This window comes from Rhincodon typus, chromosome 4 (genome assembly GCF_021869965.1).
Source record: "Rhincodon typus isolate 14 chromosome 4, sRhiTyp1.1, whole genome shotgun sequence".
In the NCBI taxonomy this organism is placed as follows: Eukaryota; Metazoa; Chordata; class Chondrichthyes; order Orectolobiformes; family Rhincodontidae; genus Rhincodon; species Rhincodon typus.
This window is the reverse complement of record NC_063335.1, coordinates 24,439,278-24,466,759: the sequence shown is the minus strand read 5'-3', so window position 1 is coordinate 24,466,759 and position 27,482 is coordinate 24,439,278. Positions and strand designations below refer to the sequence as shown.

The following is a 27,482-nucleotide window of genomic DNA, read 5'->3' as shown; positions in this document are numbered from 1 at the left end:
CTACAAAAGTCAACAGCATTGTGCTAATGTTAAAAAAGGTATAAAATGATGTATTAAGTAAAACCCACAGTATTTTTGCAATAACTGATGCAAAATGAGCTTTAACCAGTGCAAAGCAAAAATAATGAGACAAGTCCCTCAAGTTGTCATACATCTTGTCAGAATAAACTTTTTCTGGATGATTATATTCCTAACTACATTTTATTTTCAAAACAGTGAGTGTTTTCATCTCAAGTCTTCAACAAAACGTACAAGACAAAGGGTACTTTTAGGATTTTAATGTTAACTTTTATTATTTCAAAACAACTATGTTGCATGTCATTGTCATTGTCCTTGCATTAGAAATAAACCAAATTTTTTAAAGGGAACAGAACTTTGATAGGATTATGAAAGCTGTCCCAATAGACTGGTGGTGAAAGTGACCAGTAAGTTATAAAATACACAGGTGATTATTCATTGAATAACATATTCACAGAAGAGATTCTCATGTCCGTGCATCACATTTCTTACTTCCACTGAGTAAAAACTGCAAGTAACATTTACAGAAATGACAGCATAAAAGGTGAATGAATGAAAATTAAACTGAAATCAGAAGATCAAGGAATATGCAATATGCAGGAATTATAGAATGTAGTAATAAATTTGAGGGTAGCGCTTTCTCAACCCAGATTCACTCCTGTCCTGTGGCTTCCAGGTCTACAGTTCCTGATTGGAGACAATTTCAAGCAAGTCTCTTCCAAATCCATTTTGTTTCCAGCAGGAGCAGCTGGTCTGGGAGGACTCATTATTCCTCCCCCCCAACCCTCGAGCACTACAATGTCATTGTTTAATCTCTCCTGCAATCTTAGGTGAGATGGGCTTAAAATTGTGGGGATAGAACCTGGTAACATCCTACCTGTATGGCTAAGTTTTGCACTGGGCACTGCATTTACCAACAGTTATATCAAATATTTAAGTGTAAAAAATTTAATGGATTTTCATCCTACTGCTGATTACAGTGATTTTGTAGGAGATCAGAATGTCCTTTGGGAACTGAGTACTGAGGTATGTCTGGGCAGCTATTTTGCATGAAAAGTTTTAATACTATTTGAACTCTCACACGGAACACTAAACAAACAACATTTTTAGAAATTTGTGGAAATCACTTAATGGAAAATGTTTCAGTAGTGTAGGTTGTAGTTACCATGCATATGGAAGGATTTCTCTGGATCAAAATTATTTGGTGTCCGAGGGACTTCCAACATTCTTCTCTTCTGAAGCTAATAACTCCTCTTAAAACGGTACTTAGGCATAAACAATGTTCAACTTCAACAAAAGCAATTCTGAATGTACCTGGTGGGCTACTCACCTTTAAAACACAGCTGAGTCAAATATGATCTTAGCAATGTCTCACACATCTCTCTATCAAGACTAACTGAATAACACAACAGGAATAAGAATCCTCTCACTAACCTAAAGACTCTAATTTCAAGCCATCTCAGTTTAATGAGCATATTGCTGGAACTTTGAGTCTTAATGATTTTTAAGGTATAGGACAATGGAGTCACCTGTGTGCTTAGCTGCTGAGGATTTAGATAATGGAAGAAACAAAGAACCCAAAGCAGGGAAAATAAAATCTCAAGACCAGAGATAACAAGGATGCACCTAGAAATCCTTAAGTCAGGCAGGCCATACTTCTAAAAAAAAAAAATGCCTATGTCAGCAACAATCTCACGCTTTCTAGTTTTCCTCACATCCAAACAAAACTAAGCAACATTAACACAAATTTTAATAATAACATTGCAGCTAAAAACTAAACCAATTAGAACTTCCATAGCCAGATTCAAGGATTAGGGTAAAATATTATTCAGATTTTCACAAGCTTTTTAGCATTGGGGAACTTAGATTGGCACTGTTCAGAACATATTAAATTTATATAACTCAAGCACTAATCCAATTTTAAAAAGTTAAATAAATTTTCAGTAGATACCTTTCTTGGCAATAAACAGTCTATTAAATTCTTCAATACTAGGCCAGGAAGAACTGGATAGGATGAAAAAATATTTCTGCAAATCTACCAGGTTTTTATAAAACGGCATGAATATTCTACATATGGTCTGTTCAGAGCATACTAAGAAATCCCCATTTAATGATACATTCACTAAAAGGTTGTCAAAAGTGTGTTCAGAAGTGAAAACAATGCTTAGAAAATCCTTTGTAGAATACTATGTTGTTATTCAGAAATAAATGTTATTATTGTATAAAACTAAGATTTATTTTTTCTTTAGCCAATTCATTGCCATATATTTTTTCTCCACAGTATAACACTCAAAATATGGTACAATTAAACAGTATACAAATTTGACCCATCAGTGTGCCAAATTAACACCGCAAACCATGAGATTATTTATGCCTCCAATGATATTAACAAATGGTAAATGCAGCATTTCGCTAAAATGTTTGCAAGTGCAAGATCTGTACAAATATAGACTATATTCAGGCTACATCAAGTCAATTAGCTGGCATATTGTTTTAAAAAAGATAAGCTGAGTCCAGTTAAAATTTAACACTGGTCCTGCAGAGATTTCAAATTTATACACTTACATGCTTGGACAATGCTTTGATATTGTATCCTAGATATTTAGAATTTGTTGAGATAATTTCTCCCAAAATATTGCAGGCTGCACAGCCCATGTCCAAAGACAGATGGGTAAATAATGTTTTGCCTTAATAAACAGGTGAATTGTGGTTTCACACAAATGCCATCTGAAAAAGTGGACATTTATTGAGATGTTAAAATTCCCTCAACTTTAATCCCAGTTTTGTAAATGTATGATGAAGCAATCCTAATTTAGAAAACTCTCAGCCAGTAGATGGATTGCAAGTAATTTAACCTGAAGTGTTAGTCATGAGCCTTACTAATATAACGTGACCATAATATGGCAAACACCAGGCAATATAGGCACTTCAGACCGAAGTACAGAAGGACAGTATTTACAGAGTTTGTCCAAAATCAATTAATTCAGAAGCGTTGCTGGCTATGCTCTGATTAATCAACTAAATCTTGTTCATGAAAATTGTTAGTGAATAACTCACTAGGGAAGTCAATGAACGCTATCAATCAATAAAACTAAAATAAAATGGAAAGCTAAACATCTGTTTTTCTTTAATACCCTTACATAAAAAACACAATTCTGCATATTTTAGAAGGGACAATACAACTAATGATTTAACCCTGCAGTTGAGCAGTTGCATTACTGAAAATAATAATGATCTGACCATATTGGTCTTATTTATCAGCAGGCTACCATGAATGAAAATATGGTTTCCAATTTCTCTAAATTTTATATTAGAAATTTACAAAAAAGGTGTTGCCAGTGTTAACAAATGTCAACTTGTGAACGCTACAAAGGCAACTCAGTACACAAAAGGTTACATTTCTTACACAGATCAGCAGTACTTTGCGGGGGGGGTAAAAAATCATCACTCTGGTTTATCTCAGGTATCACCTTTACAGGTTTCAACAGTTGCATCCTGAAATCATTTTCCACCTAGCTTTCAGCCCTAATTTTGTTATTAAGAACATATGCAATAGTGGTATAGAGTATTCAAGTCTCATTTTTACAATTACTTTCAAATTCCAACCTACAGCATTTAATTTCATTCATAAATAATGGTTCAACAAAGATTAGTTCTATCTTTTTCATAATGAGAAGCTAATAAACTGCAACACAGCAACATATATGTTAACATATATCTAAGTAATATGTCAAAACATTAATTGTATTCTTCAAGATGGATTGCAATTTTTATAGCATAAAGAATTAAAGACAAGGTGTCAGATACATAGGAAATAATTTACAGGAGACAGTATTATGACAAAACAGCTTTTCATTCAAAATACATTTCATATCAGAAGCTTCAAGTATGATAACAAAAAATGTGACATTGGAGAAACAAAATGAATGCAAAGCAATACATTATAGTTGTGTTCCAGTTTAAAACTGTCTTTTTGGGGAAATGGGAGCACGAGGGCCCACACTGAAGGCTGGTCAATGACCCTGACAAATGCCCATGAAGAACGTATTTTTCCAAAAGTAATTTGGAGTAAAATAAATTAAATATATTTTTGTAATGAGACAACAGTATTGAAAAATTTTAAGTTTTGGAATGCTTCATCGAATGAATTAAATTTGTTGCTGCAGCAAAATATGCCACAAGTTTTTACATACCTGGCCACGTGACAGCAATGCATTAAATTTAGTACAATAATACAGTTGCAAATGTCAATTAAAAATGGATCCCTTTGTTTTTATTGCACAGATTTCCTTTTGTTTTAAGTCTCCAAGCATGCGCCAATAACCATTTATTGCACAACACAGGAGGGTTTCAAACCTTCTCACAAGGTATGTCCTCACAGTAAACTAAACAACAGAGATGATTTATTGTTGAAATTACAAGATTTCTTCCTAAGTGCTGCATTAATACTGCTTAATAAATGAAATAGGGTCAGTTGCAGGAACTTAACCAGCTATCAGCATGTGCCCTGATATACACTAGTAGAAATGCAGTAAAGGAAGTAGTCTCCAGTGCCTGCAGGCAAGTCTGTGTTAAAGTTCAAAAATTGACCGATCAAAGTGCTTTTGGACTCAGCAGTACTTTCTCCTCTACCAGGGCCAAGAATCTGAACATCAACACGTATCATCTGCAAAACAAAAACAGGCCTGAATAAGAATACTGGTAGGATTGCAGCATGTACTTCATTCTCAATTATTAAATCTCAATCAATTTATAATAAAGTAGTGATCCATTTTTCAGATTGTAAACTTTTCAATTAATCATAGCAAAACTTGTGTTTTCATGCATTCTTCTACTGAAGAATTTGTTTTAGCAATAAAAACCATAACAAAGAAAAAAAAACTGAACAACTGCATACGCTGGACATTTGGAGTAAAATGTTTGAGAAACTTAACAGGTCTGGCAGCATCTGAAGAGAGAAACGACATGACTTCTTCAGAACTCAAAAGATATCACTTGACAAGAAATTGGTGTTTCAATGAGGTTTGACAAGCAATTATATCAGAGTACTCAGTATGTTATTGCATGGAATCTATTGAATAGTTCTTAAAAAAGTGTAAAATTTTCCATCTTACACCATTAATGCATGCTAAGTGATGGATGATAAAGTTAACAATAAGTTACCAGTGCTTCACTTTAGATTGTGCTCTGCATCGCATAGAATCATTTGAACTGAACACTGATCCACTTCTCCTCTACTCCCAACACCATCCCACGGCACCTTTCCATGCAATCATAGGAGGTAAAACACTTGCCCGTTTATCTCCTCCTTCCTCACCAAGGCCGCAGGCACAGTGAAGCAGAATTAGTTGCGCTTCATTCAATTTAGACTACAGTATTCATTGGTCACAATGTGATCTCCTCCATAATGGGGAGACAAAACACAGTCTGGGTGACTGCTTTGCAGAGCACCTATGTTCTGTCTGTAAAAATAACCCTGAGCTTCCAATTGCCTGCCACTCCAATACCGTGTTTCCGTGCTAACCTGTCTCAAGCCTGCTACAATACTCCAGCAAGAAGCTGGAGGAACAACATCCCATTTTCGGCCTAGGTACCTTACAGCCTTTAGGACTCAATACGGAGTTTAACAGTTTCAGATCGTGAATACTGCCCCTTCCTTAACTATTAGGTAACCTCTCAAACCCCAGGGTCCGGTCATGAAATGGGTTGCTTATGGCACAGCCAACTCCTTTTCAACTACTCACAATCACCATTATCACCTATCTAGCTTCTCTTTCCCTAGCTTACTATCAACTATCTCTGTCTGACTACCTTTCTTGCACCTTCTCTCTTTGGACTCCCTCTATCTAGCTGCATGCTCTTTTTCTCCCACACTCCCACCACCCCCGTCATGAGCACAAATACCAACGTTTTTGACCTGCTTCTGAAGAAGGGGCGCAGGACTTGAAGCATTAACACTACTTTCTCCAAGATGCAGCCAGATCTGCTGGGTTTCTCAAGTAATTTCTGTTTTATTTATTACCATTGGAGGGGGGAGGCAATAGCCTAGCGGCATTAGACTGTTAATTCAGAGACCCAGCAATGCTCTGCAGAAGTGTGTTCAAATCCTGCCAGGGCAAATAATGGAATTTGAATTCAAAACAAATCTGGGAATTAAGAATCTAATAATGACCATGAAATCATTGTCGATTGCTGGAAAAACTCATCTGATTCACTAATGTCCTTTAGGGAAACAGCCAACCTTTGTCCTTCTTTTATTTCGGCTGTTATTTTTAAAAAAAATTCTAGCTTTGTAATCACGATGGGGCCAGAGAATGATGACTTTGTACACTTTTCACTGTACTCACGTGTTCCTATACTTGAGTATACGTGACAATAAAATCTAATTCTAATTCTACACCCAATCTGGCCTACATGTGACTCCATATCCACCACCAACATGGCTGACTCTTAACTGCCCTCTGGGTAATTAGGGATGGCCAATAAAATGCTGGCCTCACCAGTGTTATCCACATTGCATGAATGAATAAAAAAAATTGAGCCAACCTGCGAAAAGGCAATAAGATCACTCATACAGTCAAAGTGCTGAGCAATGTCTTTTCAGTACATTTAAATTTCTTTCCATTTTCTCTTTGGTAATCTTAAAGAAACCTCAAAGATTATCAAAGGGAACAACTAACAATCACTAACAGACCCCATCAACAACTATTCACCCTCCTAGCCTGATCGTTAGCAGTTCCTTTGTCTGTCCAACTGTCTTTCACTCTTTTTGGGCTCTGTCCTATCGTTTACTCGCTACCCCACCCACCTCCCTATTTTCTGTATATAAACTGATGTTTTCCCAGCCACCATCAGTTCTGAGGAAGGGTCACCGGACCTGAAACGTTAACTCTGTTTTTTCCTTCACAGATGCTGCCAGACCTGAGCTTCTCCAGCAACTCTGTTTTTGTTCCTGATTTACAGCATCTGCAGTTCTCTCGGTTTTTAATGAGATATAAATGTTTACTAGAACAATCAGAGGTATTAGAAATTTCATGGGAAGGGATTGACTGTGCGTTTCCAAGGGAAACATCACCGTTGGGAAACATTAATAGATTCCAATGGCAGTGCTTGACTTTGGTTTTACTATTTTTCCGTTTACTGTGGATGACATAAACCCACCAACTGAGTTAGGAATTTACAATAAATACTAAATGAATATAATGCAATAAGAAAGCATCATATAGGGGCATACAAAAACAGTTCCACTTTCCTTTCTTTTACCTATCAGGGATTCAACCAATTTGTAATTTATGCCAGTGCCTCGAAAACCAACAATAAGTAAGCAGAGATAGTAGGAACTGCAGATGCTGGAGAATCTGAGATAACAAGGTGTAGAGTTGGATGAACACAGCAGGCCAAGCAGCGTCAGAGGAGCAGGAAAACTGACGTTTTGGGCCTAGACCCTTCTTCAGAAATGGGGGAGGGGAAGGGGGTTCTGAAATAAATAGGGAGAGAGGGGGAGGCAGAAAGAAGATGGATAGAGGAGAAGATAGGTGGAGAGGAGACAGACAGGTCAAAGAGGCGGGGATGGAGCCAGTAAAGGTGAGTGTAGGTGGGAAGGTAGGGAGGAGATAGGTCAGTCCAGGGAGGACGGACAGGTCAAAGGGGCGGGATGAGGTTAGTAGGTAGGAGATGGGAGTGGGGCTTGAGGTGGGAGGAGGGGATAGGTGGGAGGTAGGACATGTTAGGGAGGCGGGGACGAGCTGGGCTGGTTTTGGGATGCGGTAGGGGGAGGGGAGATTTTGAAGCTTGTGAAATCCACATTGATACCATTGGGCTGCAGGGTTCCCAAGCGGAATACGAGTTGCTGTTCCTGCAACCTTCGAGTGGCATCGTTGTGGTGCTGCAGGAGGCCCAGAATGGACAATCCCCAACCTTATCTGCTTTCCGGAGGGGTCACTCTCTCCATGACTCCCTTGTCCGCTCCACACTCCCCTCCAGCCCCACCACACCCGGCACTTTTTCCTGCAACCGCAGGAAGTGCTACACCTGCCCCTACACCTCCCCCCTCATCCCCATCCCAGGCCCCAAGAAGACTTTCCACATCAAGCAGAAGTTCACCTGCACATCTGCTAATGTGGTATACTGCATCCGCTGTTCCCGTTGTGGCCTCCTCTACATCGGGGAAACCAAGCGGAGGCTTGGGGACCACTTTGCAGAACACCTACGCTCGGTTCGCACTAAACAACTGCACCTTCCAGTCCCGAACCATTTCAACTCCCCCTCCCATTCCTCAGACGACATGTCCATCCTGGGCCTCCTGCAGTGCCACAACGATGCCACCCGAAGGTTGCAGGAACAGCAACTCATATTCCGCCTTGGAACCCTGCAGCCCAATGGTATCAATGTTGATTTTACAAGTTTCAAAATCTCCCCTCCCCCTACCGCATCCCAAAACTAGCCCAGTTCGTCCCCGCCTCCCTAACCTGTCCTACCTCCCACCTATCCCCACCTCCCACCTCAAGCCCCACCCCCATCTCCTACCTACTAACCTCATCCTGCCCCCTTGACCTGTCCGTCCTCCCCGGACAGACCTATCTCCTCCCTACCTCCCCACCTACACTCACCTTTACTGGCTCCATCCCCGCCTCTTAGACCTGTCTGTTTCCTCTCCACCTATCTTCTCCCCTATCCATCTTCTATCCGCCTCCCCCTCTCTCCCTATTTATTTCAGAACCCCCTTGCCCTCTCCCATTTCTGAAGAAGGGTCTAGGCCCGAAATGTCAGCTTTCCTGCTCCTATGATGCTGCTTGGCCTGCTGTGTTCAATAAGTAAGCAGCATTAGTTTACTGCTTCCAAACAACTAATTTTCTTCTCCTCTATAAAAATAGTTTCTCTGAACAGCTCTCAAGCTAGCTGAGTTTAGAAACTGCAGTATGAATGAAAAACAGTAGTTCTGCTTTATCAATGTGTATGTAGGTTCTAAAGTAGATTTTTTAAATGCATAACCTTATTACAGTCCAAAATCCTTCTCCTATACATCCAACAGAAAAATAAGCAGCATTCACACTTAGTTAAACACATAACCTTGTTTGTCACTTGATCCAAACTCTCACAATACTGCCAATTGCTTTAATTACACCAAAGGCCAGCTAAAAGCACTTTTAACTTCTGTTCCAAACACTTCACAGGGATGTCACAAACTTGATAACTGCTTAATAAGCCACACCTTACTGAAAATTCAGTGCCAATTTTTTTTTTGACTCCTCCTCTGATTATGTAGCAATCATACGGTATAGATCCAGAAAGCAGACAACTCACCATTAACGAAAAATAGTCACTGGGACAATTAATGGTGACTCTGAAAAAGCATTGCAGCAAAACCCAATGTGCTCAACACATCTGCAACATGTGCCTAATAACAGTCTTTATATCATTAGTGTGTCTGCTCCATATTTTCCCTTTCCAGTTCAAAATTTATAATTTCGGTACTTTATCATTAAATCAAAAACACAGAACTTCATCTAAAACATTGTTCAATTTGTATTTAATACAGCTGAAAATTGAGAGAAAAACAAATGTTTCATTAATTAAAAACACATGATTTAAAATTAAGTCAAACTTTTACCTTCTTATCCAGACAAACACAGTGGACAATGTCTAAAGTTACTGTACCTACCATGATACCACCATTTTGTTTTCTTTGGATTTTTATTACACGTCCTTACATAAAATGAATTATCAGGAGGCCGCCTCTGTAATAAAGCAGATAAATTGACAATATTAACACTAATATATGAAACTGCATTTCACAAGCCAGAACCAACTACTCCAAGGATGTGCAATCCCAGTTGTCATAACAACAATTTTCTATAATTGTTTTGCAGACATACAAGAAAGTGATAGGTGAACATTATTCAATCAGATGGCTTTTAGCTGGGCAATCAGTTTTGGCTGTGCAATACGATGGTGGTGGTGGTGGGGGATGGGGGGCACAATTTTGCGAGAGCATTTCAATTAAAGTTTGCTGCTGTTCACATAGAATATGTAAAATAATAACAATTGCCAAAGCAAGGATAATTTTGTTTTGAAAGAATGATAACTAGTTTGGTTAATAGGGGAGTTTTCACAGGTTAGTCATTTGATCTTTGAGAAGACATTCAACAAACAAGGCTCTTTTTAAAAAAGACTATGCAATAGGAGGCACCCCACTGAAATTAGTGGAAACAGAATAATGATAGTAGGTTCTCAAATAAGATAGGATATAACTAATACTATCCACCAGAGAAGCATACAGGCGCCTCATCTTTTCACTATAGCTACAAATTTCTTAAATGAAAGAATATCAAGCTATCAAAGTTTGTTGAAAACACCACGTTAGGTGGTACAGCAAATATATAAATGGAAGTGTAAAATTTCAATGTCACGTTGATAGATTAAATGAACAGGCAAAACTGGCACATAGACTGGGGAGATCGGTCTGTCCCCAGAAATTCAAAGTAGCTTGTAGTGAATCAGCAACCTATTTAACATGATCTTCCCTCCACAAGAAGTTTAAGTTGCTAGTTCAAACAGATTGTGTAAAATCATTCACCGTCCTTTTCATTTGATTTAAAATTCTAAATTTTAGCAAAGTCTTTCAAGTCTGAAAATTAAAAAAAGAAACTGGTCTGGTGAAAAATTGATTTGTTACAAGCCTGTTTTGTACTTCAGTCATTGATCAATTCCCCATGGAGTGGGATAGCAGAAGTACAAAGTATTCTGCTTTAAATACAAGAAAAATAGATCAGGGTATTTTCTAAATATTTAGAAGCTGGGAACCATAGAAAAAAAGAGATTTAGCATCCAAGAACAGAAATCATTACTAGCTAGTAGACTTGGATAATGGAATGATGACTTTTGTCTCAAGAGGAATAGTGAAGGAAATAGTGCTACAGCTAAATAAAGTTGGTAGAGTTAGATCCTATTTAGGAGGTTATTCACTTCTGGACAATGCAATTCAAAAAGGATATAATGGAATTGGAGGAAAATTCAGCAGAAAAATACTGGGCTAGAAAAGTCAAAATATAGAGAATTGAAGATTGGTCGAATTCAAGTGTTTAAGATTATTAGAAAAGTTGACAGGATATTTGGAGACAAACTACTTTCTTTGGTGGGACAAATCCAAAACCTTGATATTAGACAGGGCTTTCAGAAGTGATGTCACTTCTTCACACAGGGCACAATGGAAATCTGGAATTCTCACTCCAAAAGGCTGTTGAGGTTGAAAAGTTCAAAACTGAAATGGATAGATTTTTGTCAGACAAGCGAAATGAAGATGGATTGATAGAACTAAGGTATAGATCGGCAATGAGCAAACTGAAATGCAGAACAGGCTTTAATGGGAGAATAGCTTTTCCTTCTGTGGTCATCACTGTTTGGAGTGTAAACGTAGACTATGCACCAGAATTTCACTAATTCGTCAACTCTGGAGGCCATTTGTAAACGGTGGTGGGAGCATACTGGTGTTCCAATATGCATAGCCACACCCCCACATTTCCAATCAATATAATTTTAGTCAGGAGGGGAAAATGATGAGATGTGAATTACTTTACTTACTTAGAAGTAGGAAACACAAGTCTGCTGGGCCATGTAAAACTAGTTCTGAATTTAAATAGACCTGATTTTCAGTATTCCAAGGGCCATAACCTGAAGTATGGAGGCACCTATCAATAGAGGTCATACAAGCATATTAAAAAGGGCAGATGATGTTTGGTTAAGCTGCATTATCTGAAGTATATAAATCACCCAGAATGATAGAGGGAAAAACAGCGAGCACCAGAGGACAAGCGCCAGTGATAATGAATGCCAGTGAGAGTGAGAAATAGGGCCCAACAGCCTTTTATAAAATTGGGCTGTAGTCTAAGAGAACTGAGGTGGGTGTACAAACAAGTCCATCTTGGCTCCTGCCTGCCTCATTAATGCCTCCAGAGGCAGCAAACTGACTTGATCACGTCCCTAAGTGCTTGGAACAAACATTGTACCTCAAGGAACCTTTAATATTGAAAACGGTCTGATGAGTTGGGAAATGATGATTTCAGTTGCAGAAATAAAACCCTTGTGTTTGATTTTTGAGACTTGACAGACTGGAAGGTACAAGCTCTGTCTGAGAGCAGGGCTAATAACGGAGCCAATCTGACTATATTTAGTCAAACTACGAAACCAGTCATGAAAGAAGGAATCTGCACTGTTGAAACTGGAATGCCCACCTCCGAGAAATCCAAATTGTTGCTTTGTAGGAATACCTTAACTACATGAACTACAGTGGTTCAAGATAGCAGCACACCATTTCAAGATTAGCTATGACAAATACTGACTTTGCCAAGAAAGTCCACATTCCATGAATTAAAACAACTTTCTATCTCCTTGCAGTCCATTGGCTAGATCCCTTTAAATATCACAAATTTCTTTGTGGCATTTCTATATTGATTCTTCTCCATTCCTGATCATAAATGCAGAAACTCTAATTAGATTTGCTATTATGCAATGTTCCGCAAAAAAACACCACTTGCCCTACTTCATTTCAAATAACTATATCGAACACGACTTATTTCAATAGTTGCCCAGTCAGAAGCACTTCATCCTTTAAGTCAGAGTGCTGTGGTCTCAAGTACCACACAGGGTTTCAAGAATCAAGATTAACACTCCTGAGGGAGTACCTCTTGCAGAGCCGGTACCGTACCGCTGGAAGAGCTATCTTTTGGAAGAGACGTTACCCAAAACACTGGACAATATTTATTTCTCATTCAACATCACAGAAACACATCATCTGTGTCATTGCACACTTCTGTTTGTGTGAACTTGTGTGTAAATTGGCTGTCATTATTCCTAAAGTCCAAAATACTAAAATGCTAAAAAGGGCATTGGGAAGTCATGTAAAGTCTATATAATTCTAAGTCTATCGTTCCTCAATTCAAATTCACCGAGCTGGAAACTAAAGTTCTTCAACCCACTTGTCTTTTACTCCAGTTTCTTCCTGAACAGAGTTCTACTAATGCATTTCTCAGTACAACTTTGCTCTTCTGTTTCCTTATTTGTAGAGTCCATGATAAACAACTAGAAATTCATATGACTTGATGATATAACAGCTCCTTAAGGCTTAACCAAATAGATTCAGTTAAAATAAAAATAAAGTATTGTAGATGCTGGAGATCTGAAATAAAATCGGAGTGCTGGAGAAACTTAGCAGGTCTGGCAGCATCTGAGGGGATAGAAAAAGAGCTGGGGTTCTGAGCCCAATATGACCCTCCTGCCTAATTCGGGGGGGAAGAAATTATGGTATTTATGCTGTTGACAAAGGGGGAAGAGGTGCAAAGAGAACAGATGGCAAGAGCGCCTAAAGCAAAATACAAAGGGATTGCTAATGGTAGGTATGATGTTAATGATAGGTATGAATAATAGAAAATAGTTCAACTTTATTGTGAGCAATGTTCCTTCTAAGCTACACAGTTGCATAGCTGTTCCAAGGGTCTGCATGCCCACTGACATGTGGACGCATTCATTTCCAGTTTCCAGAAATTTGCTGCCCTTACTCTGAATGGTATACGTGTGTCTCTAACAATATGGTTAACTATTCGCCACTGAATGAAGGAAAAATAATTAACACTTAGTGCCTTTTCTCATTTGACAAATGTGTCACTGACAGTGCTATCAAGTGCCACTTATTCAGCAGTAACCAGCTGATTTAGCCAACTTACACCACTTAGACAAGAATTCACGCAGCCTTCAATTCAAATACAGACAGAACAACTGAATTGCAGAAATTAGGGGAGATTAACTGCCTTCATATCAAGGCAGTATTTGACAGCATTTCATCACGGAGGCCTAATAAAATTGAAATCAATGCCATTCAGGGAAAACTCTCTACTGATTAAAGTCATAATCAAGTCAAAATAAAGTTTGCAGTTATTGGAGGTCAATCATTTCAGTCCCAAGACATCCAGCAGGACTTTTGTTTTTAAAAGAAACCTCTTTCATGGAATGTGCACTTTAAAATTCAAGGATTTGTTGCCCATTTCCAACTGACTTTTAGAAAGTAGTGGCCTTATTAAATTGTAAAGTCTGGGTCATGTGGGTGCAACCACTGCATTATTAGGAAGGCTTGTTTCAGGTTTTTTTAAATCCAGGATAGCAGTCTCCAGATTTTGAGCTCATGACAGTAGATGAGGTCTTGTTTCATCATTGACTTCCTCCCCATTGCAAGTGGGGATCTACACTGATGACTGCACTGCATTCAGTACCATTTAAATCTGCTCTGATACAGGAGTGCATGTGTTGATGTAGCAAGATCTGGACAACAATCAGGCTTGGGCTGATAAGTGGCTAGTAACATTCACGCAGATATGTGCCAGGCAATAATGTAAAAACCACTTCTATTTTTTGGAATGTGGGCTTAAAAATTGGCAAAGATATTACCTTAAAGAAGAGAAAAGACATTGCAGTTTTGAAAAAAACAAGTTACTGGAACATAGAGATAACAAGAACTGCAGATGCTGGAGTCAGAGATAATAAAGTGTGGAGCTGGAGGAACACAGCAGGCCAGGTAGCATCAGAGGAATAGGAAAACTGATGTTTCAGGTCTGGACCCTTCTTCAGAAATGGGGAGGGGAGCTCAGAAATAAATAGAGAGAGGAGGGGTGGGGCTGGGGAAGGTGGATGGGATGGTGATAGGTGAGTGCATGTAAGCAGTGGTCAGGATTGGTCAGTGAGGTGGGAGTGGCAGATACATGGGAGAGAAGACAGGCAGGTTGTGTCAGGTCAAGGAGAGGAAGGATTGGTCATGGGATGAAGCCGGAGGTGGGGAGATTTTGAAACTGGTAAGATCCACATTTAGGCCATTGGACTGCAGGCTCCCGAGGCAGAATATGAGGTGCTGCTCCTCCAGTTTGCAGCGGTGTCATTGTGACACTAGAGGTGGCCCAAGATGGACATGTCTCCGGGGGGGGTTAAAATGTTTTGCAACCATTTTGTTGAGCGTCTGCGCTCTATGCAACAAACAATACCAACTTCCACTTGCGAAACACCCCACCCCAGCCCTACCCCACTGCTCTCCCTATTTTATGCATATAAACTGACGTTTTCCCAGCCACCATCAGTTAACGTTAACTCTGATTTTTTCTTCACAGATGCTGCCAGACCTGCTGAGCTTTTCTAGCAACTTTGTGTTTGTATCTGGGAATTCTGCTCACCACCTCTCTGCAGACAATGCAAGGATTGGCAGAGTCTGCGGACGATGCAAGGATCGGCGGAATTCGCAGATAGTGAGGAGGACTGTCAGGGGATACAGCAGGATATAGATCAGTTAGAGGCATGGGCAGAAAAACAGCAGATGGAGTTTAATCCAGATGCATTTTGGAAGGTCAAGTACGGGTGGAAATTATACAGTGAATGGCAGAGCCCTCAGGAGTCTTGATGTGCAGAGGGATCTGGGCGTGCAGGTCCACAGATCGCTGAAGGTGGCAGCGCAGGTAGATAAGGTAATAAAAAGGCCTATGGCATGCTTACCTTCATTGGAAGGGGCACTGAGTATAAGGATAGGCAAATTATGCTGCAGCTTTATAAAAATTTAGTTAGGCCAATCTTGGAATATTGTGTACAGTTCTGGTCACCACACGAGCAGAAGGATGTGGATGCTTTGGAGAGGGTACAGAAAAGGTTTACTAGGATGGTATGGGGGATTTTAGTTATGAAGAAAGGTTGGTTTCACTGGAATTCAGGAGGTTGAGGGCAACCTGATAGAAGTTTATAAGATTGTGAATGGCATCTATAGAGTGGAAAGTATGACGCTTTTTCCCAGGGCGGACAGGTCAATTACTAGGTTCAACGTACCGGGAAGGGCTGGGGGAGGGTGGTTAAAAGACATGTGAGAAGCACACATTTCATACAAATGGTGGTGAGTGGCTGGAAGGCTCTGCCAGAGGTGGTGGTGAAAGCAGACACAATAGCAGCATTCAAAAAACACCTGGACAAATTCATGAATAGGAAGGGAACAGAGGGATACAGATCCTGAAAGTGAAGAGAGTTACAGTATGGAAGGGCAAAAACGTGTCGGCGCAGGCTTGGAGAGCTGAAGCTGTGCTGTATTTTTCTTTGTTCTCCCTAAAGCATGCAAAACACATATAAGGACGTAATGGGCTACCACCCACAAATTCCCCTCCAAGGCACACACAATTCTGACTTGGAACTATATTACCATACCTTCAATGTACTGCATCAAAAACCTGGAAGTCCTTTCATAAATTGTGTTTAAATATATGTCACATGGTTTGCAAGCTAAGGCCTGCTCACCACTACCTTCAAGGACAATTAGGCATGGGCTTAAATGCCTGGCTTGGCAGCGACATTTGCACCCCATGCAAAAACATACAAGTGATAAACTATTTTCGTTGCAGAAGTCTCCAAATGTTGACTTCATGACAGTAGATATGAGGTCTTACTCTTCTCTGGGCAAAAGAGGCACAACTGTCCATAATCCTGGTAACTGAAGGGTGCAGTATATTTTATATAATATCAACACTAATTCTAAATAAACTAGAACCCCTCTGCAGATCTTTAGCAAAATTAAGCATTCTTATTTTAAACTTCACAGTGCCCAAACCCTCAGATGCCTTTATTATTTCCAGTATTCACTATTTCAGATTTGCAGATTACATTCTTACACCACCTATAAAATATGCCTTGTGCAAACTTCTGCCATATTCATAATTTTCTACACAACACGGTGGCTCAGTGATTAGCACTGCTGCCTCACAGCACCAGGGACCCGGGTTCGATTTCACCCTCGGGCGACTGTCTGTGTGGAGTTTGCACATTCTCCACGTGTCTGCATGGGTTTCCTCCGGGTGCTCCTGTTTCCTCCCACAGTCCAAAGATGTGCAGGTTAGGTGGATTGGCCATGCAAAATTGCCCGTAGTGTTCAGGGATGTGAAGATTAGGTGGGTTATAGAGGGATGGGTCTGGGTGGGATGCTCTGGGTCGGTGTGGACTTGTTGGGTCAAAGGGCCTGTTTCCATACTGTAGGGATTCTATGGTTCTACGGTAAAAACAACTAGACCATCACCTCCATTTTAAATAGTGCACATTAAGTTAAAGGTAAAATTGTCACAGTTTTACCAGACCAGAGGGCTGCTCTCTCATTAGAGAAAGAGAGACAGCTGGTGGTGGTTTAATCTGAAGGTCATCACGGGAATTGAAACCACACTACTGGTATCTGTACTACTGGTATCTGTACCAATCATAAACCAGCAATCCATCCAACTGAACTGCACATTAACTCTCCATGCCCCAAAATTATCTTTGGATTTAAATTTCTTCCTTTATTTTCTTCACGCTCATATTCCCATCATCTCCAGGTACACCATATTCCTTTGCATATTGTATATTTCTCCTCCTCTAGCGAAAATGCCTTCAGAATCCTTATATCTGGAGCTCTCTCCGTAATTTTCTCTACCATTTTCATCAACATACCTCTTTGACAAAGACTTATGCCCGTTTTCTTTATGCCTGAGCGGCAGTGAAATGCTCTCCATGCTAAAAATGCTACTTCAATAAAGCGTTGTTTATTTTGCTGATTCTGATCCCTTGCTGGGGGAAATACAAACTTGAAAGGCAGGATGTTCAGCTTCTGATCTATATGGGATTAGTTAATTTCAGCAGGTTAACAGAAAAAGTGCAACAATGAGCTTTAACAGCCAGTTGGAGAAAAGTTCATAGTTCCTGCCCACTTTGCAACACTGTGTCACACTCATTCAGCCTCAACTCGAATACTGCATCAAGTTCTAAGCACCACATCCTAGGAAAAATGTAACGATACTATCAAGGTGCAGAGGGTACACAAGAAGTTGTTCATCCCTGGAACCCATTTGGGCAAGTATACAGATTGGAGAATCTGGATCTGCTCTCCACGGAGAAGGTTGGAGGGGATTTGATTGAGATATTCAAAATCATGGTGAGTGTGGAAAAATCAAGGGCAACAGGGCATTGATTCAAGGTGATCGCTGTATGGAGAAGGAAAGCAGGGGATTGCACAAAGTGATTTGTTTTTTCAGACAGAAGCACGTGCCACGGCTAAATTATCTCTTTCTGTACTATAACTTATGAATAAACCGTCAACTTCAAAATTGGTGCCTGGCTGAAAATAAGCCTGGCTGTTGTCTCTTTTATTTCTGGAGTTCTAATTTTGACAAAGATCTGTTGTGAGGTACATTATCAAATTACCTTTAAAGTCCATATGCACCACATCATCACTGTTACCCTCATTAACCCCATAGCAAAAACAAACTCCAATAAGTAACCTAAATATGATGAATTCTGTGCTACCCTTCCTTAATCACTCCACATTTGCCAAGTGACTACTAACTTTGTAACCTGCACTGAGGTTAAAAGGATTGGCCTGTATTTGCCAGGCTTATTATTGCATACTTGTTTGTGCAATTCCCCAGCTTGGTTCAGATGCAACACATCGAGCTTGCTCAGTCCCTTTTCCCTAAAACTCTTCCAAATGCCTAAGAATTCTAAGTTCTCCCAGCTATTCTCTCTCTCTCCCTCTTCACTTTACCACCCTCTCTCCAGACACGCATTCATCTGCTTTAACTTCCCATTTCTATGCTCACTTCAGAATGGTACAACGAGTAATTCTAAGATGACTACCTTTTAGGTCCAGCTCGTTAGTTTCTTACCTTGCTCCATAAAGTCTTCTGACCATGCCATCAGTACTGACATGGACCACTACCACTGCTATTCACCCTTCTTCTCAAGGTACTCTGCAGTCACTCAGTTACCACCTTGACCCTGGCAGCAGGAAAGTAACATACCACACTACATTTACATCTCTGCAGCAGAAACAGCTGCCTGATCCCCTAACTACCAATTCCCCTATCATCACTGATTTGCCAGTCTTCCTTGTACTTACCTCTCTCTCTTCTCCCACATAGCTGAGCCAGTTATGGTACCATAGGCCTTGTACCGGTTGCATTTCTCAAATGAACTATCACTTGCATTCAGAACTGAAAATTCATTGGAGAGCAAGGGAACTCCTGCACTACCTGTCTTGTTCTCAAGTGCCTTATAGTTACTAGCTCCCTCTCTACCTGCAAACCCCAAGCTGCAGAGCGACCACATCTATAAACACCCTATCTACACACTGCCTCACAGCTGCTGCTCAAGTTCTGCATTCCAGTGCTCAAGACGCTACATCTGACAATATTTCCTGCATTCGTCATTATCCAGAAAAGAAGCATCCTCAAGTTCCACTGTGTATCAGAATGCACACTTCATGAGTCCTAGTTGCCCTTGCATGGCACTATTTATTAGGCAAGAAAAGCTACTAAATATTCACCAGTTACTCACCAATCAGTTGCTTTTCTACTGAACTAACTTCATTTTATATAAACAATAACTGAAATTTTTTTTACATAACTTTTAATTACCTAAAATATTAGATTAATTTATTGAATCATTCCAGGCATTTTAGTGTTAACCCCTTGTTATTTAATTATAACTTTACCATTGGATCTGATTAATTGAGAACTGATTGGATTTAAATTATGAAGGGTATCATCGGCTTCACCGCCATAGTATCTGTACTAGCTAATCAATCAGTTTAGCCTTCCTCACTACCCACTATCCATTTCCAAGACAAATGCTGGAATCCCAGTTACTTTATTTCTGCCAAGCCTAGCAGCATTGACACTGCATGTACCAGATCTATGAACAACCTTGGTATACTTTGGGGATTAAATCAGTCATTATTTGTGGTGTTTTATTACTTGCACCATTCAACAGCTGAGCTACTTCAGGACTAATCTGATATTTAAGAACTGCAAAATTAGAAAAAATTCAATCTGCTAAATACTCCTCAGAAATTTTTTTAAATTAATGCAAAACTCCAGTGGACTGCAAGTATTTTGGTGGCGGGTAGATGCTTTGACCATGTTATCAACTTCTAAAAATTACATTCACTATATCCAAAATTTGATTCAAATTGTATTATAATTGTAGAACTCTCAACAATTTACTCAACAAAATCCAGAATTTTACTCGCGTCTACTAAATGATTGATGTCATAGAAAACGTCAACTGCATTTGATAGGAATAACAAAAAGGCAGCACTGAATTTAGCCTGTGTATTAAATATTATGGAGAGAATTTGGTGCTAGTTACGGATATTCACCCACACCAAACATTTCCAGACCATAATTTTGATCTATTTTATGTCTCCAGACATGAAACAAGAACACTAACATATTTAGAAGGATAACTACATAATAAAGAGAGAGCAAATCTGTTAATTATAGAAAATAATAGACAAAACACTAAATCTTCCACCAAAATTTCCCACTGAATGTTTAGGCAAATATTTTGTACAATCACAATTTCAGATTCTACAAAGAATACGTTTTTCAGATTATGGCATCATAATACCTTAAATAATGCTCATACAAAACTGCAACATATTGACTCAACAGCTATCATGTCAAAGGTACTATTCACTAAATATTTCTGGGCCCTGGCTTGTAAGGAAACTTAATGGACATTAGAACAGAGTATCTGCTGACAGTAAAGTTGCTTGAAATACTACTTGAAGTCATTAAAAGCAAGACACTGCTATAACATTTAGAGTAAATGAATGAATAACATTCTCACCAAGATAAAAACAATTGATGCTATTGCTGCCAAACTAATATAGGCAGTGGTACTATGAGACCAAGGGTAGTTTACCAAACTTATTGTCAACTTAAAAAGTTATCTAACTAGAGCCTGTGTTATGAAACCATATCTTAAATCATTTTACAGTTATCTCTTCCAAATTGCTTACAGCCCTCCCACAATCCTTGTAATTGATCCCAGTAAAACAATGCTGCATTTCTCGCCAACCTAAGTTTGAGTAAAGGAACGTTTAGGATTCAAGTACAAATTTGCTAAGTAATCTGAAAACTCAACCATCAGGGTGCAGATCACATAATGTATATGAGCAAATCATTTGAAATTGTTAGGAAACTTTTGAACAACTATCATTCACCTTGCCCACAGCAATAATTCCCAAATCCCAGGTTTTAATCTGCTATTCCAAATCAACTACGAACAACGATACATGACATGTCAATGCATTCTCCTGACCTCCTTCTCCTGACGAGAACAACAATCTAAAAAAAATACTATCCATGAGAATCATGTCAATATGTAGCATATTTTCACAGTGGATTTTATTTTTTTAGTAAACATCATAATCGCAAACAGATACCTCAATTATAGACAACTTCTCCTCTTTCTTTCTCTCTCCCAGTTTAAAAAAAACAGACTCTTGAGGCAAAAATTGCTTGCTTGATAAATTATAGCTTTGACTCTAACCTTGGATTACCTTTTCTTTGCAACTGGAAAGCATGCTGATGATGCTAAGACAGACTGATTGCACAGAGAGAGCTGGAGACCAGTCTTCTGTCAAAATGGAGAGGCAAATATGTCCATTGCTGTAAACGTGAGGATGAACTGGAATATTATCACCAGTGAAAATAACCTAAAAAAAGGGGAACATTTTCAGTATTGTACAATATTAAGTAATATTTTTGTCTACAACTTTACTGCCTGAAATTATCTATTTTTGCAATAACAAAATTGTCACATTTCCATAGTTTCAGTTTTATTACTCAGTCTATAAACATATTATAAATTTATTGACGCAAGTTACACTGCAATTCAGCCGTAAGTTGAATAAAACATTGTAATAACTTTGAACAAAAGAACACTTGGTCACCAAATTATAAAGTTAGTATTAACAGAATCTACAGCTTGTCAGTGTTGCAGCTATTGATAAATTTGTTTTCCAGCAATCTTTGCTTAATTTTTGAACCACGGACAGAAAAAAAGGTGCATACAAGGAAAATCTACAAAGCACACCGACTTTGTTTCATTCTTTGCTGTTATTTAACTTCACAGATTGTATGACTGCATTGTCATAATGGGGATAACGATCTCAACCTTATGCTGACTTATCATAAATCAGTACTTTGTGCAGTACAACCTTTACAACGGCTCAAGTAGCAATAGGCTGACTTATGTTAAATAGGTTAAATAAGCCAAAGTGAACCAACGTGAAAACAGTAATGCTTAGATAATGACAACAGTTCAAAATATAATTGGATTTACTAGGATAGGGCTCAACAACAGTTAAGAATAATGATCCCAGAACAATATGTTTCTTCTGATTTAATGAGAATTATGCTTCATTCACTAGTATAAAAGGAAATCAAACATGTGTTACAAGATACGTTGAATATTTTATCTCTATGTAGAGAATTAGTTACAGTCCTAAAGTTTATACAAATGTTAACATATTACTTGCCTTTGATCAATGCCACAATTAAAAACTACATGTTTCTTCATTCAGTTCCTGTTATCTCTACCAAATACACACACAGACACAATTTTATACATACATGTGTTTAAACCCCCATGTTTAGCTATTTCTAGCAAAACGATATATCATCAGACCAAAATCCACAGGGTTTTAAAGAACTTTTTTAGAACCCTGACTATCTAAATTGTACGATAATATTTGTAAAGAAAGAAGTGGATGATCACACAATCATGCATTTCAGAAAATAGCCTAGAACCAAAAGAAACTCTAAGCAGTTAATTTTGAGTCAAAACAATTCTGTTTTTACAGCAGCAATGCCTAAAGGCAGCTTTCTTGCAAGAAGAAAAAGAAAAGTTCACTTATTTGTAAATGGAAAAGCAAATACCGTCAGTAAAGATGATCTTTTGTTCAAATTACTCCACCTTTCCTTAAAGAAAATAATAATCACTAAATGTGTCAATATTTTTCTGAAGACATCAATGCAAGTACTGCAGCCAATGACATTACAAAGCAATTAATTTCTTCACAGCATTGTTTGAATCACAATGTTTCTGAACTGGTAGAATTTGTGCTAAAGGCATCGAGACTGTATCACCTGAGGTACAAGTATCCCAGGCCAAATAGGTCTGAAAAATAGTAGCCAAAGACAAAAAGGTCTGAAAGTGCTTTTTGGGATGAAGAATCAAGTGTTAAGGCATTTTAAATGATCTGCAGTGAAATGCACATGCTTCAATATGGGTGAAATTATTAGACTTTAAGTGCACAAAAACGTTACTTTGCCCTTCAAGTTCTATTATGGACAAGACAGTAGAAAAATATGTTGGTATCAAATCAAAGTGACCTCAGCAATTACAGCATTCAATGCAATGTAACTCAGGATGAAATCCATACGAGTGCCAGAACATGATCCTTCTAACTTATGCAGATGTGAAGCAAAACAAGCAGCTCAAGTCTCATTTCACAAACTATTTTTCAATGTGACCTCATTTTAACTTGTCAACCCCCTCCTCAAGGCCACTTAAGTACAAGGAGACAAACACTGGCCTTGCCACAAATACCCACACTGAATGATTAAATACTTTTAAAAAATGAAACACCAATAAAAATAACCAACAGTAGCACAGTAACATTGAGTACATAATTTAAACTGCACATATTATAACTCAACATTCATTAAAATAAGTCAAAAATGTCTTAAAGTACTTAAAATGTATTCATGCAGGTTTCAGCCATGCTGTACACATTTTCTCTTGGCAGGAGACTCAATGAAAGCCTTCTCCCCCTTAAACATGTGCCCACACTCTCCCATCGTAATTAGTCCCTCTCCCCCACCAGGTAGTCCATCCGGGTGCTCCCAACCAGAAACCTTAATGAACTGGGAAATCACTGCCTACTGAAGAGCAGGCATGCCTCATTCAAGTTGGACAACCCGGACCTATACAGAAAATCCAGACATGACCTCTGCAAACCCAGAGATGCCAAGAGGTAGTACAGGACCAAGTTAGAGGCCCAAACCAACCAACCGGACAGCCGCTGCCTGTGGCAAGGCCTAAGCAACATGACGGGATACAAAATGAAGCACAGCCACATAGTGGCCAAAGACACATGCCTATCTGATGCGTTCAATGCTTTCTGTGCTCGGTTCAAACAGAATGCAAGTGGCGCAGTAACACCGGCCCTGACAGCCCCAGATGCACCTGTTCCCTTCGTCACCGCTGATCAGTTTTCCCGAGAGTCAACCCAAGGAAAGGGACAGGCCCGTACGGAGTCTCCAGCCATGCACTTAGATCCTGTGCGAACCAGCTGGCAGAGGTATTCACTGACATCTTCAACCTCTCCCTCCTACAAGCTGAAGTCCCCGCTGGCTTCAAGAAGACCACTATCATCCCAGTACCTAAGAAAGCACATGCAATGTGCCTTAACGACTACTGTCCAGTGGTTCTGGCCTCCATATTCACGAAGAGCTTCGAGAGGCTTGGTCATGGCTCTCATCAACTCTACCCTCCCAGCCTGCCTCTATCCCCTGCAATTTGCCTACCGATGTAACAGTCCACAGCAGACGCCATTTCCCAGACCTACACTCATCCCTGGAATATATGGACAATAAGGCTTGCTTGTTGACTACAGCTCCGCCTCAACACCATTATCCCCTCCAGACTAATCTCAAAATTTCAAGATCTAGGTCTCAGCTCTGCCCTCTGCAACTGGATCCTCAGGCTCCTAACCCATAGACTGCACCTCCTTCCCGATAACAATCAACACTGGAGACCCCCCCTAGGATGCGTTCTCGGTCCCCTACTGTACTCCCTGTACACCCACGATGGCGTAGCCAAATTCCGAATAAACGCCATCTACAACCTCTCTCTCAATGTTGGCAAAACAAAAGAACTGATCATTGACTTCAGAAAGAAAAGAGGAGAACCCCTATCTACATCAACGGAGTGGAGGTTGAGAGCATCAAGTTCCTAGGAGTGACGATAACTGACAAACTATCCTGGACTTCCCAGGTAGATGTGATGGTCAAAAAGGCACAACAACACCTCTTCTTCCTCAAATGGCTTAGGAAATTTGGCATGTCCAGAGGGACCCACACCAATTTTTCCAGATGCACCATAGAAAGCATACTATTCAGGTGCACAATGGCCTGTATAACAACTGCTCTGCCTGGGACCAGAGGAAACTACAGAAGGTTGTGTGCACAGTCCAGACCATCACGGAGTTCAACCTTCCATCCATAGACTCTACTTACACCTCTCATTGCTGCGGAAAGGCTGACCAACATTAAAGACCCATTTCACATCGGTAATACTCTCCTACAATCTTTTCTGTCAGGCAGAAGATACAGAAGTTTGAACACACGCACCAACAGGTTCAAGAACAGCTTCTTCAAATAATGTTGGTCTTGCTTTGCGCACGTCCTGTGCAGTGTAATCTGTATGTCTCACTCTGATCACCCTATGATTTATACATTCTTGCTTACTATGATTTGCCTGTACTGCTCGCAAACAAAGCTTTTCACTGTACTGAGGTACACGTGACAATAAATCAGATCAAATCAAATGTACATGCCCTGTTCCAAAATCTCTGTCCTTCACTTACTCATTTGGCAGTCTTTTCCCAATCTTTACTGGCACAAATGGGATGACACTTGCAACAATAGGTGACCAAGGAAAAGTCAACTAATTTGTCAATACTTTGACAATACTTAGGTTGGGGGAGGGGCGAATATTTCGGAGTTAGGCTTCTAGGGATCTGGGGTTGCTGTAATTGGGTATATGTGCACGTTTGGTTCAATTTAACAGTTACCCAGGACTTAGACCAGGTACTTAATTGTCCAACTCTTCCTGGGCAACTATTAACTATACCAGAAACCTCCGAATTCAGATTTGAATGGATACATTTAGGGCATTCTAACACTGGCGGAATTGCCAACAGAATCTTAGAATTCTCAGTCAATCCCCTCAGAATTTGCTACTTCTGGGATTTCACAGGGTTTCAATATTCAACTTTAGTTGGCACTTCAGAAAAAACCAATGTAGCCAGTTGAAAATACAGGCCATTATTTCACAGTGTAATACATAAAGTTAAAGCTGCTGCTTGCAGATGTTCTACCAACCTATCTTCCTCAGGTCCTTTACTGCCTTCTTTAGTTCTTGTTAAACCCCATTTTTATGTTTTGAAAATTTGTTCCCACAAGCCAAAATGTTGTTAATTCATCAAAGACTTGCTTTTAGAAGATCCATGATTGTTTCCATTGATATAGTCAAGCATTTTAAACTTTACCTGTGAGCATTCATTCTAAAAGATTTCTAATGTTTACTCAACTTGTCTACAGTCATTAAATTCATCTATTTTTCCAGTCTTAAACAAAGATATTGCAATAGCTATTCTTCACTCAATGGCACAATTTGCCAACTTAAGGAAGTTTGAAATTCCATTGCAAAATATATTATGCACATTTTTTGTACTCCGTTCTTGCAAGCTGCTACAAAAACATACAGAGAACAGCATTATAATAAAAGCAAAGAAATGCAGATGCTGGAAATCTGAAACAAAAAGAGAGCTGGAGAAACTCAGCAGGTCTAGTACAATTTGTAGAGAGAAATACAGAGTTAACTTTGTTTCCAGTGACCCTTTGTCAAAACTGAAAACACCTGGGAAATGGGAGGCTATTTATGCTGATGACAGGGTCTTTTTTTGGGGGGGGGGGGGGACGGTGGCAGGGAAGGAGAAAGGGTGTGAAGAAAATACATGGAGCCCAGGCAGCGTGTACAAAAAGAAATGGACAAACAAATAACTGATGATAAGCTGACAGAAAGATAAATGCTCAGTAGGGTGCTAATGAGAAATGCAAGTGGTTGAAAATGAATTGGCTGGACTGGCAGCAATCTATCTAAAACCACTCCTAGGGTGAGAGAAGGATAATGAACATAGAGGAGGGTGCTCATATTCTGAAATTGTTAAACTCAATGTTGAGTCCTGAAGGCTTAAGGTACTAGGCAGAAGATGACCTGTTGTGTGCTACAGAACTAAACTCATCATCCTGTTAGAATGCCATCAGAAAGTGCTTTTAATTATTTTAAGTTGGGGCAGATCTGAGAAAATATACTCTAACTCAAAGATTTGAACAGGAGATGTTTTATCCATTAAATTCTCCGACTTTGCAATGTATATTGCAATGGTTTTCAGTATTAAGTTAATTATCTGTAACACATGCATATGCCATAACTAATGTGCCAAAGTACACAAACTTACACAGGGTATTTTGTGATTTAGAAAGAGCTGTGAACAAACAACCTAATCTCCATTGTTCCAAGTACCACCATCAGCAAAAATATAACATGTGTCATGGTATTAGCAACTTTGCATTTTGAACAAGTGGTACAAGCTCCCCCAACTCTTTAATGTGAACTTTCAAGTTCTACTTGAAGCATGGCAGCGTCTTTCTACTATTTTCAGCATCTTTCCTTGGATAGCTGGCCATTTGAGATTTGAGAAAACAAGACCTGGCCAGGGAGATGCTTTTCAGTCAACTGGATAGTGTCCAGTCCATCATAATTGATTCTGCAGGAGTTTCACCTGAATGCTT

The 27,482-nt window shown here is 39.3% G+C and overlaps 1 protein-coding gene across 4 annotated transcripts in view; it reads right to left on the bottom strand.

Annotated features, from left to right (window-relative positions):
* Positions 1–796: 796 nt before the first annotated feature.
* LOC109929883 (ubiquitin-conjugating enzyme E2 W) overlaps positions 797–27,482 on the bottom strand; it is a 53,981-nt gene continuing 27,295 nt past the window's right edge. For 2 of the 4 annotated variants that reach the window (XM_048595785.1, XM_048595786.1), the window contains exons 4-6: positions 21,398–21,553; positions 9,680–9,755; positions 797–4,684 (exon numbers count right to left, since the gene is read on the bottom strand). In XM_048595785.1, the coding sequence (XP_048451742.1) occupies positions 4,671–4,684; positions 9,680–9,755; positions 21,398–21,553 (246 nt within the window). In that variant the 3' untranslated portion in view covers positions 797–4,670. Of the gene's footprint in view, positions 4,685–9,679; positions 9,756–21,387; positions 21,554–27,482 lie in introns of all 4 variants that reach the window. The other 2 variants (XR_007261920.1, XM_048595787.1) reach the window with 2 other exon arrangements.